Genomic DNA, 15112 nt, shown 5'->3' on the forward strand with positions numbered 1-15112 from the left:
GAATGGCTCCACTCCAGCCTATCACTGTCTTTTAAAGAAGGTTTGAGCTCAAGGGCACAAGAAAGTTAAAATATGATATCCATTAAGTTAAGCATTTTATTAAAAAAACTTTTTTTTAATGTGAAAACTAAACATAGACCATATCCCAAATACAAAATGGATTACAAAAAAGCCACAATTTATGTTATCAATGTCACTGAATTTCAAAACCATCACCCTAACACTGGAATACCATGGAGTGATCCACACGCCTTTCCATATCCCCCTAGAGTCCCTCATTCAATTTATGCAATTTCAGACAAACTTCAGTACAGTGAGAACAGCCAGGGTGATGAGAAAAAAAAAAATCACATCACGTGAGGACACAGTGTGCTTAACTTAGAAAAACTCACAAGCATGGGACAGGCACACTCAAGGATCTCAGGGAGGAGAAGGACTTGGTTTATCCTGTTTGGCCCTAGGGTGGAATTAAACTTGAGCCCTTTCTTGGCACCGATGTCAATTTTGAATCTGCTGTCCCCAGGCAGACACTTTTGAGGACCCATGTTACGTCACCTCGGTCCACATCTGATCGCAGGCACAGCTAGCTGTGCTGAAGAGCATCATCCTGTCTCAAGCACACCTGTGTCACTCCCTTTCCCTGGAAGCCTCTGGAGCTCATGTGACAAGCCTCAACCAAGAGGATCAGAAGGCGGTGAACGAATGCCTACGGCTCCTGTCCCTGGATTGACAACTCCGGGAGGCATTCTCAGTGCTTCTTCTCAGAAGTCCAAGTGGAATCCAGCTCCCACCGTTCTTTCCTTCCGTGTCACACCATCGCCACTATCTCACTCCCACATACTGGAATCAGGAGCAACCACTCTGCTTTGGGAAGAACTCAAGCCCACACAGTCCTCTAGAAAACTCTTGGTACAAAGAGGAATCAACCAGAACCAATAGGTGGAGCCAGATTTCAGTTTAACTTAAGAAAGTATTTTTCAAATGATCGTAACTACTCTTGTGCAGAGTATTAATAACTGCCTGAGTCTGAGTGCCCCCTCCTCTTGCCTGTAAGCTGTATATGAGGTTATGGAACACTGCTGTCTTGTTCCTTACTGTCCACTAAGCACAATGTCCAGGACATTGTAGGCACTCAATAAATGTTTGTTGAATGACTGAACGATCTAATAATAGAACGGATTAGTCAACCCTTGAACAACATGGGTTGGAACTGCACAAGTCCACTTATATACATGTATTTTCTTCAAGAGTAAATGCTACAGTAGTACACGATTTGTGATCTGCAGTTGGCTGAATTCACAGATGCAGAACTTCAGATAGGGAGGAACCCCAGGAAGGGAAGGCCAACCATAAAGTTATACTCAGATTTTCAACTTCATGAGGTTAAGTGCCCCTACACCCGAGCTGTTCAAGGATCAACTGTATTTTGGAATGAAAGGTAAATTAAGAGAAAGCTCTCTGCAGAGGACAAATGTCTATCCCTTTAAATGTTATTTAGTGCCCCTCACATCTTCATGTCAAATTATTAAGAATGCATAGGGAGTAAAGTTAAAGTTCTGTTAATTTACAAAATGATTGCATAGGGTTGTATGTCCTTTCCCTCAGTTAAAAACGTTTTGGTTGGCATTGTCTTCCTGTTTTTAACTCTTTCACAGCTGAAACTTGCAGGGTAACATCTCGGACTATTTTTCATTCCTAAGAAAGGTTAGGATGCCTTTGTCAGTGTAAGGAAGCAGGTATTTGGAGAAGAAGACAACCCAGGTACACCGCCGCCCACACTGCTGTGCTGTAAGACCACACCACACTCCTGAGACCAGAGCTCCTGAGACCCGGGACAGTGGGCACAGCTTCCCAAGGCTCACTGACCTGCACTGCATCTCACCCCATGGCCTGTGACACTAGAGTGACCTGCCTGATCCAGACGGCCAGCTGCCCCGGGCACTGTGGGGGCAGGAGGTGTGTCATCATTGAACCCGTGCTTTTCCCCTCCCCTTCCTCTTCCCCTTCCTTTGTGGGCGGTAATAGATGAAGTTCAGTTTAGGAGCTGAAATAATAGATTATGAGCCTTGGTTGGGGTCTAATCAAATAACTCAGGGGTTTGATGAGAAGGACTCACTGACTCTCGCCTTCAAGGCAAGAGGCTGATGTCACTTGATTGTCAAACATGGGCTGAATGACCACTGCGTGGGTACAATGGGGCTTGTTCAGCCTTGACACGTTAACAGGGACAGGCTGTTCTCAATGGCTCTCCCAACACCAGAACTCCGAGACCATGCTCATGAAAGCTTCGACCCTCCACCACAGGGCGGACAGCTCATGGGGAAGGTGATTAGTGAGCTCAGTTCAGTAGAATAAGCCTCTGAATCAAGACCAAGTCCTGTAATCATTAAGGTTTAGAAAAACAGTTCCCCCAAAACCCACTGCCAACACCTCACCCTTGCAAACTATGTACATGTACTTTTATGGAACAAAGGCACAGGAGTGACTCAGGGGAAGAGAACAATTGATGTTAGTGAACATTCTCACTTATGCAGACGAGTGATATTATCTTCATTTAAAGATGAGGAAAGTGATGCTCAGAGAGGCTTAGTAATTGACTAGATCACTTTACCCAGCAAGTAACAGAGTTACTATGGTCCAGGACTGTCTGGCTCTAAGTCCCTGTGATTTCCATTAGACCAAGCTGTTTCTGCATAAGCTACCAGTTTGGGGAGAAAAAGATCAAAAGGCTTTGTTCTCTGGAAATCGGCTGGTAAGAATAAAACATACTCATGCCACAGCAACCACCAGAAAAGCGATTATCAAATAAATTGTTACTAAAATGCTTGTATCCATCAATGCTTCAAATTCCCTAAGTGTACTGGTAGGGAACCGCACTTTACAAGTCTCTACTTAACTCTGAGGATGAATACACTCATTGCAGAGGGAAGCAGCACATAAAGAATCGATCGGGGTTCCTGAAAATAAAGGCCTTATTTGGCAATACTGTAAACCCTGCATATCCTTAGAGCAATGGTACTTCAAGGAACTTATATTTACAAGTGTAAGACACACATGTATGAAAACGTCACTGCAGGCTTGTTTGTAACGGTCAAACAGCAGACACAACATAAATGTGCAATGTGAGGGCACTGACGAAATAAATCCGGATACAGGCACCAGAGGCCAGAGCATGCCTGCATTTCAAAGAATGATGTACATTTGTGTGTGTGCAAATGTGATGGTATCTCTAAGACGCAAATGAGAAAGAGCAAAGCACAGAAAAAGTATGATCCTTCCGCATACTTAAAAAAATTAGCTTTGGGGAAAGGGGATTCTGCAGAACAGGTTTGGAGATGATTGCTCATCACTTTATTCCTTTCCGTGTTTAAATATCCTAGCCATATGCTCACATTATTTTTTTAAGTGTGAACAAAGTTTAACTGGAATTATAGGCCATTTTCCCCTTCTTTTATATGTCTCTACATTTTAAAAATGTGTTATTTTTCTGAGGCATTAGCTTTCTTTTGCTATTTTTCAGAAACAGTAGGCTTCCATTATGTGTCACAGCCTGACCACTGGGCACCGGGATGGGAAACACTTCCCTAACCAACCCAGTTAGGAGTAAATTAACTGCAGACCATCCTCACAGCGCTCCTGGGTAATTCAAGCACCAGAAGAAAGCCACTGGTGCCAGGAGGCAGTGCGCTCCAGTGGGCAGAGCAGTGAGTAAACAGGTGGGTCACGCTGGGTACAAGCTCTTTGTAGCTAGGAAATACTTTACTTCTCTAAAATACTCCTGATTCATGAATGGATGTCAGAATAAAACACTTAGCTGTGTGCCTCGCTTTTATGGGAAAAGAGTTTACAGTTGAGCCATCAATAATTGCATGGAGAAGGGGTTAGGAGATCTGACCCTCCACGCAGTCCAAAATCTGAGTGTAATTAATAGTCGGCCTTCCTTATCCTCAATTCCGCATCCATGGATTCAACCAATCGCAGATCGTGTAGCACTGCAGTATTTACTATGGGGAAAAAATCTGAGAATAAATGGACTTGCAGTTCGAACCCATGTTGTTCAAGAGTCACCTGTACTTATAACTGGACAGACAACAGGCATCTCCTATCACTTGAGTAAAAGGCAATGCACCCATTTAACTCCCACTAGCTGAGCTGAGATGTGTGAAAGCATTCTACACCTAACCCCAAGGCGAAAATCTCAGTTTTTTCCAATCAACTTATTTTATCAAGGTAACTCATATTTCCCAACATTTTCGCCTCCCTACAACAAAACAAAACAAACTCCCAAAAGGTAGCAAATGTAGCAAACAAAAACACAACAGTAATAAGGAATAACTCCAACTATTTTCCAGTTACTGCACTTTTCTAAAGGAAAACAGGTGCACTTCAAAGCGGTAGGGTGAAATGGGGGATGGAGAAATAAAAGTGAAGACTGAGCATGTCACACATCGATAAAAACACAGAACGACGAATGGATCATTCCTGAGTGCTAGGCTCCTTTACTCCAGAACCAGCGCAAGTAAAAGGAGAATCAACAAAATGTGAAATAAAACAGAACCAACCGCGGAAGAGAAATTTAGACACACATGTGGAAAAAACGAATCCTATTCTTAGAAAACCCCAGCTGCTCCCTTGTGTATCCTGCCCAGCAGGCAGCAGGGAGGGTCCTCCTCGTTGGCCTCACGTCACAGGTCCAGGGTCCAAAACAGGAAGGGGGACTGGGGGCGCCGCCCCTCGCAGGAGCCCTACCTGACCGGCAGGCCACGGCCGCCTCCGCCGGGAAGTGCCTCCACTCCCTCCGGCCGTACTCCTCCGCCAGCGCCTCCGGGGCCATCATCCGCGTGCCGTGGCTGGCCCTGGTTTGGGGACAGGACGCTTGCTGCTCATCCGTGGCTCCAATTAACACCCCTCCTCCAGCCTTGCTACTGCTAATTCACCCTAAAACTAGTAACCGTTTTTAAAAAAAATGTTTTCACCTGGGTGACTTTCCCACTGAGGATTCTATAAGGCCTTTCCCTTGACAGCTCTCGTCCTTCCTCCATTTCATCCTCCAACCAGCAAGCGATCAGGCGCCACTCTAAGGTCAACGCCGTGGTAGTTGCTTGCTTTGACCTATAAACTCTAATTTCCCTGGGAGAAATATGACACACCGCCCTTGCATAAGAAGTTGCCAATTAACAATGAAGATGGGCAGCGGGGTCAGAGCACGCGGGTCGCAGGCCGGGCTGAGCACAGGCGAAGACAACAGGGCAGCAACCCACCGCCCAACGACACGCCGCAGCTAAAAACACAACGGGAAACAGCAAGGCGAACGTGGCAGAACGTAGAACAGCAAGGCAGAAGGGCAGCTATTCTTTGTGTTCAAAATGCTGCTTCTGCCTCAGTTGGGCCTGGTTAAGAGAATCTTACCTTGTAAATTTTACGCAGCTGCTATTTTATGCAGTTTACTATGAGAAATTAGAATGCTAGGGAGTGTCATTATTCTCCTCTTGGTGTTCTATTGTGGCAGCAGAGCAAAATGAAGGGAAAAGGAAACAAAATAAGAAGGGCAAATAGATTAAAAAAATCACAAAGGGGTCCTTTTTATAAAGTGGTTAACATTTTAGAAAGCTTTATGTAAAGGTGCACAAACCCTGAGCGGGAAATACGATTAGACCAGGAATCTACTGTATTGTTTGAAAGGAGGCATTGAGGAGACAAACTCCTAAGTTCAGGAGAAGCTGCAGGTTAGCCAGAAATTGACTAGAGAAGGTCGGACTTTAGGGAAAGGGTATTGGGAATAGGGACAAACAGACAGACATAACAATGAAAGAAAAGAAGCAAAACCATGGAATGCTTTCTATTCTTTTAACCATGACTGAAGACAGCCACGTACACTGTAAGAATCTGACAGCAGCATTAAAGGTCATGGTCAAAGCTGCACTGTGTGTGTATATATACGTACACACAGTCCATCTCTAGTTGCCTGAGGAAAAACATGTAAATGAATAGCAAAGTAATCAGGAGTGGAACCACACCTGTTCTAGCAGGCTGCGCCTTAGCAGACGGTCTGGGGGGAGAGTGTGAGTTTGTATTATGCAAAAAGAATGATGTACAAAAGGGAGAGCACATACAAGGGGTGACCTGTGACGAGCGTCCTCTCCTTGGACTCTGAAAGTGTCAGTGTAAATAATAAACCGCACAGCTGCATGGTCATGTTGACCTGCCTGTACTGTCGGTACTTGGGGGAAAAGATGCTCACTCCATGGTGCCTCCCATAACACTGAGAGCAGCTACTTCTCAGTTGCTTGCCCTCTAACCAACACTCAAAGTATTGGATTCATCTTGAGAAGAGGGAGGGAAAGAGAGTCAGCACTGAGTACGGGAGCAGAGAGACACTGATGAAGGTTGGAACAGTCCAGAAACACTTCCAGAAGGAGCTGAGACACAACATGAGTCCTGTGTGATGGGGACAAATTTGGATAAACAGAGGAAGAGAGGTGTGCAGAGACCACCAACTGCTATTCAACATGTGTTCTCCCCTTCTTCCTTAATAAAAAAAAACTTCTATTTTATTCCTACATGCCCACCTAATACAAAGTAGTTCCCAGGCTCTTTTGCAGTAGGAGTGGTTAAGAGGATAAAGCAAGTTATTAACATTCTGCTATATTTCCTGCAGATATTACTGATGAGCTAAATTTAAAGAACTAGACCTTTCAATCCAATGCTCCCAGATTTATATTTAAATAGCTCAAATGATTCATACAAAGACATGAAGGCACACTGATAATCTGTCATCTGATCAACTAAAGTAATAATCTTGTTTACCTCAGACCTTAACAATCAAATGCTATACAGTAATAGTGTCTTGGAAAGAGTAAAGTTTTGACTTCACAACTAAATTTTATTACCTGAGCACGGAGCCATTATCTGCAAGTTTAATGAAGTTCCCGTCTTCCAGATCCAATGCCAAGCCCTTGCAACTAAAATAGAAAAGTTTGATTACCAATCAATTCATGTATTTACCTAACCCAACAAATTATAATCTGTATTTTCAAAAAGTCACAATGCTAAAAAAGAGATTCTCTCACTCAGATGAATGATATGTTAATCAAACAAGTAAAAATGTCCAGGCATTCCAAAATTAAATATCACTTTCAGACAAAGTATGTAAGGAAAACTTATATGGGTAAAGCAAGGACAGCATGTTTAGTGCATAAAATCTTTGAGCTTTTAAAAAGAGGAATAAAAAACTCAAAGAGAACAAAAAATGAACATCACTGCATGTCTCTGTTAAAATGTACAAATGTATTCCATTAATAAAGCACACAGACACACACAAGCACACATTCACATTCTACAAGTTAAGATCTTAGCCACAATCTTCTCTGTACTGTTTAGAATCTGCCTCAATTTAGGTCAGGTTGTCAGAACTAGCCCTCTGGGCAAGGTGCATTATTGAAAACCACTAAAAGAAAGTCAAATACTAAGTTTAGGTTTTTCATTGTAAAAGACTTATGGGACCTGGGGAGGAAAGTGGGTACAGATTCATTATTATGAATAATAAAAGCAAGAAGGAATAATAGCCACCAAATACCAAGAGAAACAAAAAAAAAGTGACAGGGTACTTTAGGCGCCTTATTTACTTTGGTCCACAGTAAAATTTTCAGAGTCAGCGGTTTCATATAGCAAAATGTTTGTTTCTTCCTTTCCCAAAAGGGCTAAATCAAAGAGAACTAACTAAATGTTGGAGGAATGTATAATAGATGAACGCTGTTGCTATAGGATTATTTCTGTATGTTTTTTTCATATGTTTTAGGACTACCATTAATTTTCAACCAAACAATTTAAAGTGGCTTAACAGTAATTTTGTTTGTTTTCTGTTGTTTAAATGAGGAAGAAAGACAAAAGAGGCCTTGGGAATTTAAGACTCCTAACCCAGGAAGCGTGTACGCAGTCAGGGCCTCAGAAAAAGGAACAGCTACACAAACTATAGAAAAACAAATGTCCTAATTCATCACTCAAAACATGATGATTTCCTCTTTTCCTGTAGTTCTGTATTTGAAGGGTAATAAAAGATGATTTTTTATAAAAGATTTAAATTTCAGAGACAGTTCTTCATAACCACTGAAACTCTTAATCACAGACTTAAAGCAGGAAAAAATATCCAAATTAGTCACATATGCTCTTAGCTTATTTTCATATTGAATTAAGCAAGTCTAAACTTAAAGTAGAAAAGACTTTAATTCATCAAACATAAAACTTTTAGTGTAGAAGGCATCTTGTCCTTTGACTCAATTTCACATTTCACTTTCTGCCTCCATAGAAGAGGAAGTATTAAAATTTTTTCAGCAACATTTCAAAATCAGAAGGAATGTGCGGACCTTAAAAAAAAGCTGCTCACCAGAAATCCCAATCCTCTGGAGTCACAGTGAGCAATTCCTTGTCATACCCTTTCTCCTTGACCAGGAACTCAGCAAAGCTATTATAAATGAGCTGTAAATAAGGGGAAGGAAAAAAGAGAGATTAAATTTAAAATTCACTATTTATTCTGAACTTCACAGACCTGAAAACCTAATGGAGTCACTCATGGGACAGCTGGGAAGGAATCTGTAATATCTGTAATTGTCCAGCTCTGCAGCTTAACACCCTTCACAAGCAATGTATCCACCCCTGCGAGCCCCAGGTAGCTGTTGTGTCTTTTTTATACCATTAGTGTCCAGTCATACAACCAAGGACAATTATTAATCTTACTCTCGAAGTCTAATGGGTTGGAGATCATTAAGTCTGACAAAGCTTTGTAAACTTACTTAACACATTACTGGACAACAAACACAATGACCATGCTATCATTACATCCATCCTCTGTCTGCCCGTGCTAGAAAGATCCCATTTCGGCTGATAATATTAATTCATATATTGGTCCCCATGAAATGGAGGCTACCCCACTGGCCCAGCCCATGTCACCAATCTAAACCTAAGTCTCAGCGTGCTCTTACGGAAACCCCTGTCAATGAAACCTAACTTACATCAATCACAGCCCCCCACATCAGCTTTAGCTCAGTTACTTTTACCCTGGAAAACAGGACCTGCTGTCCTGATCAGGAAATCCCAGACCTCCAACCAGTCATGACCTCTTTCTGCACTCTCTTTTAACCCTCTATAAAACACTGTCTTGCCCCAGATCTCTGGGCAAGAGTGCTCACTGCATGTGGGGCCCTGCACTCCCCCAATCCCTGGAATCCCTGGATTGTTTTTTCTAAATAAAGGACATCAAACTCATTACTAACTTGTTCTAGTTTTGTCATCTGACACAGGGGAGTCTCAGAGAGAAACATACATGGGGATCAGACAGGTGATCTAAAGGCGGAATCACAGAGCCTCCATCAGACATAGGAAATCTTTTTTTTTTCCCACCATAAGAAAAGCTGAGGAAACAGGAAAAAGGAAGCCTCTGGAAGCAAGCACAAAGATAAATGCCCCGTTTATGGTGGACAAACCCTCTGATCCTCAATAACAAAATCCTAGGTTTTTTGTTTTAAAGAGCTGGCTCAATTATTAAAGAACCATGCATGCCAAACAAAAAGTCAGCAAAAGGTGGCTGAGGGTCTACATGGGCCTATCCTGTTCTCCTTCAGAAGAGTGTGCTGAAGCCAGCATCAGATGCACTTGAACTTGAGGCAGAACAATGGTCCAGGGCCAGACCAAGCAGTGTCCAGGAGGACACACTGAGCAACCTGACCCTCTAAGATGTTAACCCATGACAGGTTCTCATAGCAGGGGACAGCACAAGGGGGGAGTGGGAACAGACACAGCAGAGGGAGTGGGAGAAGGGGATGTTTACACTGACGCCTGCAAGACAGAGCAGTGAGCTGGGGAGGGCAGTGGGCAACCCAAGTCCAGGGGACACATGGCTGAAATTGGGGGTTGGGGTTATGAGTGTCGGGAGATGCGTGTGGAGAAAGCAAAGGCTCCTTGTCTAATAGAGCTGTTCTCTGTGGCAGAGTGAATGAAAAGGACTACACATGTATCCCCACACAATGCAATGTGACCTTGATCCAGGTCAACTGTTCCCACACCTACATTAAGTCAACACTATGCATCACCAGTTCTCAACCCTGGTGGTGAGTCAGAACCCCAGGTGATGGTTCTTAAAACCACTGAGAAATTCCAAGCCTACAGATAGGGTGGGGCCTAAGTGGGGCCCCTACAGGATTCCTGAAACCCAGCGATGACTGAAAATCATTGACTTATATGAATTTTCATTCCATCATAAAAAAAAAAAAACCCTCAGTCAAAGACATACTGAGACACTCTGAGGTACAAAGTACTACAGATGATAAAAAAATACACATCATGATCCTACCTGCAAGGAACCAGTGCCCTGGGATTAACAGATGTAAATTCCACATGTAATATAAATCCCCAGATGCTTAGAGTAGTGCCTGGCATACAAGTAAATTCAATATAAGTATTGTTATTATTATCAGTTGTGTGCTGGTTAAAAGAAAAGAAAAAAAAAGGCCCTGACTTGCAGTGTTTGCTCATTTCCATGGTATAAATAATCCCACCAGGGCCAGTTTCAAGCTACCAATGGTTACTGCACACCATTAGACTTGCTTCTGGCCAAGGTACTTTACTCGACTTTGGACAACTGGAGTTTCTCACCCCTTGACAATACTGATTAAGGTATGAGCATGTGATTCCAATGAGGTCAGATTCAGTCTGGAGAGAAAGGAGCCCTTTCCAGTAGCGCTGCCAGCAAGGGCGTCCACAGCTGTGTCCCCTTACCTCTGGAGGAGACGGCTCTGTAATAGGAGAGAATGGGGTCAATGGGGTCTAAGCAGAAGCAGAGAACGACAGTTGCTGAGAAAGGCAGGGAAGTCTGTGCCTTTGAAAGCCCTTTTCTAGTCCTGGGGCCTTGGCCCTTGGAGCTTTTCCTTAAATTATGTTGAGTCATTCCAAAAGCCCTCGTGGCCCAGGGACTCCACCACCAGCCCCCTTGCTCTCCCAGCCTTAGCTACCTCTTACTCTCAATGGTCTCAGCTGACTAATTATCATGCACACGCCACAGCGGTTGCAAACTGGTGCCCTGTGGGTCCTGTACAGACCACAAATTATGTCTGGCTCCCACCTAAGGCTGCCAGATAAAATCGGTGAAATACCTAGCTCAATCTGATTTTCGGCTAAACAACAAATAATTTTTTTTAAATATAAGCATACCCCATGCAATATTTGGAACATATGTATACTAAAAATGTTTTTGTCATTTGAAATTCAAATTGAACTGAGTGTCCTGTATTCTTCTTTGCTAAATCTGGCAACCCTATAATCCTGCTGTTTGAAAATGAGCTGGCATTGGAAAATTGAGAGGCTTCTCATACAAGCTTAGAGTTCTAACTTGTCTTGAGAGAATTAGATCTGGCAAGACTGAGCCTTTACCCCTCATGGCAAATGTTGGCAGGAATTGAGCACGGCTGCGCCAGAGGAAGGGATGTGTGCATACCCTCCCAGCCACACATTTAGGTTAACTACCTGGCCCCCTACACTTCTGAGTCTCCAACCCCAGGAAGGCACAGGTGTCCTCATTTCTACCCTACCTTTCCTGAGCCCCTAGACGAGGCGATACGCCCAGGTCTATGTTTGCCCAACACTCTGCACTTATTTAATGACTGAGACTGATGAGAGAGGCACTCACAGTGATCCGCGATGCAGCCGCCACTGCCATCTCCAGCATCAGCTCCTGCAACTCCCACCTTCTGCTTGACATCCAGCAGTTCCAGGCACTGTTTCTTACCTCCAGGTCCTTGCCCTGGCCATATTTCCCCTGCCCAGAATGCTCCTCTCTGCCTCCTCACCTGCCAACCGTAACTCCTGTGCTGGAACCCAGCTCAAGCATCACTCACTCCAAGGCCTCTCCTCTGGGCTTGGCAGTGCACACAAAGCATGGTGATGGGGGACAGAAACCTGCCAGCCAGACCACCTAGCTGGGTGACCCTGGCTAAGCTATTTATCCTTTTTCTGACGTATTGTCCTCATCTCTAGGTGATGATAACATCAACCTCACACAGCTGTTGTGAGGATCAAACCAGTTTATACAAGCAGAATACTTGTTAGAAATAATGGCTTAAGTGCCATATTCCGTTATCAAAATGTCTATCACTTATTCAATCACTCCACAATTATTTATTGAACCTCCTATTGCCAAGTAGTCAGCTCGGCACACAGAACACATGAAAACTGTCACAGACACTAGTGTCAAGGCGTCATGGCTCTAGGCAAAGACTGCAAGGAGTAAACAGGAAAATTTAATGTTGTGTGTCAGTGCTATGAGAAATCAAGGTTTTTATGGAAAACTGGAGGTGGGATGGGACAGAAGGGTAAACTTAAGGGAGCAGGGCTATGTAAGATGAGACCTGCCAGATGAGGTGTTAGTATGATGGAGGGAGGAGGGCCCCAGACACAGGTAACGAATAGCCCGCAGCAAGGTCCAGGCAATGCTGCCCTCACCACCGGGGACCAAAACTGACTTTCAGCATCTTTACCCTTTACAAGGCCACCTAAGGCCTGTGTTAGCTCTGCGTCCCCAGCTCTGTCGTAGTGCTCAGCACACTGCTGGTACTTAATAAAATGTTTCTGACCCTAACAGGATCCAAACCGCATTAGGTTAGTATTTTCAACCTTTCCACATCACTTATGTTCAAGGCTTGAGGTAAAGAACTCTTATCTTTTGAGGATCTTGTATTCTAAAATTTTATGCTGAGACATACACAAAATTCTCTTAAGATGTCAGTTCAGTGGTTTTTAGCAGTATTTTTCTCCAATGAAGGTGACTAGAGAGATTCAAGAAAATACTAATCAGAAGATCTGAAAGGAAAAGGGAAGGAAAATAAGAATCAAAGACCTAGAGGAAGTAGTGGCCAAAGGCTCAAGAAAAAAAGTCTCCTTAACTCTCAACATGACTAAGGAAACACCTGTACAGCAGAAAAGTATAATAGCAGGAACAGTAGAATTTTTTTTTTTCTTTTTAGCCTCCGTGCATAGAAAACATGAGTAATTCAGACACTGTTCTGACCTTTGACAGGTACCTAAACTGCTGATTGGGGCACTAACCTCTCCATAATGAGGAGCAGCCCTGGGTGATGTCTTCATCAGTGGCCTAGAACTCTACCCTTAAATAGTGAGGCTTGTAAATGGTTTGGGTGGTGATTCGACAAGTAAACACTTGTATGTGTCACACACAGCTCTTAGATATCCTATACCCATTTAATCCTTGCAACAGCCTTTCCAGGTAAATCTAATTATTAGCTCCATTTTACACAAGAGGAAACTGAGAATACAGGTTAAGTAACTTGCCCAAGGTCATAGAGCTAGTAACAGAGAAGCCAGTTTCCAAGCTAAGCAGTCTGACTGTGGAGTCCTTGTTTTGACTACCATAAACAGCTTTTTCCACTTGGATACTTAGACCATTGACTTTTTAAAAAAAAATCTGTTAACTTTTCACAATTAGTTTCCTTGTGAAACCAAAGAAATGGGGGAGGGAGAACAATTCGCTTAAGGGTACAGGTGTGGAACCATACAGGCTTGACTTCCCGCGCCCTCCCAAAGTGCAGCGAGGACGCAAACTTAGCAGGCTGGGGTTGGAACTAGAACTCACTCACGCAGTTGGTAAGCAATGTTTATTTCTTACTCTTGGTAAAAGGCAAAATTAGGACTAAGATCTTAATGACTTTTCGGTTAGTCTTCCTTCTTACACACCACACAATCCCTCCGGACTGCAGTGCTTAAAAACTGACAGGTGGTCGTAGGGATGTACGAAAGAAAAAAAACGCAGCCAAGAAAAATACAAGTCTCTAACCAAGTGGCTGTGTCGGCGCTCCACTGGCGGCCAGAATGATTTGCTGAGAAGTTCCAAGGTCGGGGATCTGCAAAGGACACCCCCAGTTCCCCTAGCCCCGCCCTTCCTCTGCCCCAGGAACCGTTTCCCCAGCCTGATCTTGAACGATTTGACCTTCCTTCGCCCCTTGTCTTCCCTACCCATCTGTCAAACTTGGCTAAGGGCTGGGCTAAATAAGCCGGTACCCAAAGCACGGGCGGGGACCGGGGGATGCACACTCCGCCCCGCCTCGCGGGGGGAGGCCGCGTTCTGCGCAAAGGCGCTGCGGCTGCAGGGCCCCAGCGACGCTCGCCGCCGCCTAAGCTGGGAGGAAACTCGAGCCCCAGGCGCCATGGAGGCTGCACGCCGTACGCCCCGGCAGCCCGCGCCACTCACCCGGGCGCTCTCGGGCAGGTTGTACCGACACAGAGTGTGGTCCAGGTCGAAGCCGACCACGTCGCAGGCGGCCAGGGAGAAGTGCTGAGCCATAGCTGCGCGGGGAGCACCGGCGAGCGTCCGGACGCGGGGACGCAGCAAGACGCGGGCGAGCCGGCGGCTGCGGGACTAGCCCGGCAGGACGGGGAGGGGCGGAGCGGGGCTGCGGCCGCCCCCTGGACGCCGCGCGACCGCCTCTCGCGTTTCCCGCGCTCGCCAGCGCCGCCCCCGGCCACGCTTCTGCCTACCCTCCGCGGCCCGCCTTCCCCGCGCCCAGCCGGGAGGGTTCGCCGCCTGACGTTCACGCTGGTACCCGCACGCCGGCTTCTGCCGCACTGTCACCTCCCTCATCCCCACCCCCGAGTCCCGCAGGCGGGTTGTGACCAGGAGCCACTTCTGCCGGAACTGGGGGCTCAACTAAGCCCCTGTTGGCACATAGCCTTGCCACAAAATTAACAGGGGCTCCCCTTCGCTTCCGAGGCATCAGGGAAACCAAGAAACTGTCAAGTTACACCAGACCCTTTACTCTTGTGTGGGGAATAATACAAGATTTACGGAAAAAATTTCATCCACTAATATCCGTCTCACCCAATTAGTCTATTATTTGGGGAAAAAATTTGTTTTTCGCCCGCAAGGTTTCTAACTATGAGTTGAATAGACAGTTTTACATTCCGTAGTATATTCCTAAGTATATTTCTAAGCAGTAAATGGGAGATCTTTCAACACCCCCTGGAGCACATTAGAAAATAAATTTATTAGAAATCGTGAAGGACCGTTTTGCAAAATGACAATGATTAAGAAAACCAATATTGGTTATTTCTT

At 44.7% G+C, this 15112-nt stretch overlaps 1 protein-coding gene across 2 annotated transcripts in view; it reads right to left on the reverse strand.

The window, feature by feature from the left end:
* The window catches only part of NT5DC1 (5'-nucleotidase domain containing 1), a 111024-nt gene extending 96595 nt beyond the window's left edge, over positions 1-14429 (reverse strand). The window contains exons 1-4 of one of the 2 annotated variants that reach the window (XM_010979136.3): positions 14252-14429; positions 8384-8475; positions 6891-6962; positions 4750-4856 (exon numbers count right to left, since the gene is read on the reverse strand). In XM_010979136.3, the coding sequence (XP_010977438.1) occupies positions 4750-4856; positions 6891-6962; positions 8384-8475; positions 14252-14344 (364 nt within the window). In that variant the 5' untranslated portion in view covers positions 14345-14429. Of the gene's footprint in view, positions 1-4749; positions 4857-4976; positions 5234-6890; positions 6963-8383; positions 8476-14251 lie in introns of those variants that run through there. The other variant, XM_064486756.1, reaches the window with a different exon arrangement.
* Positions 14430-15112: the final 683 nt, after the last annotated feature.

Source organism: Camelus dromedarius, chromosome 6 (genome assembly GCF_036321535.1).
Source record: "Camelus dromedarius isolate mCamDro1 chromosome 6, mCamDro1.pat, whole genome shotgun sequence".
NCBI classification, from domain to species: domain Eukaryota; kingdom Metazoa; phylum Chordata; class Mammalia; order Artiodactyla; family Camelidae; genus Camelus; species Camelus dromedarius.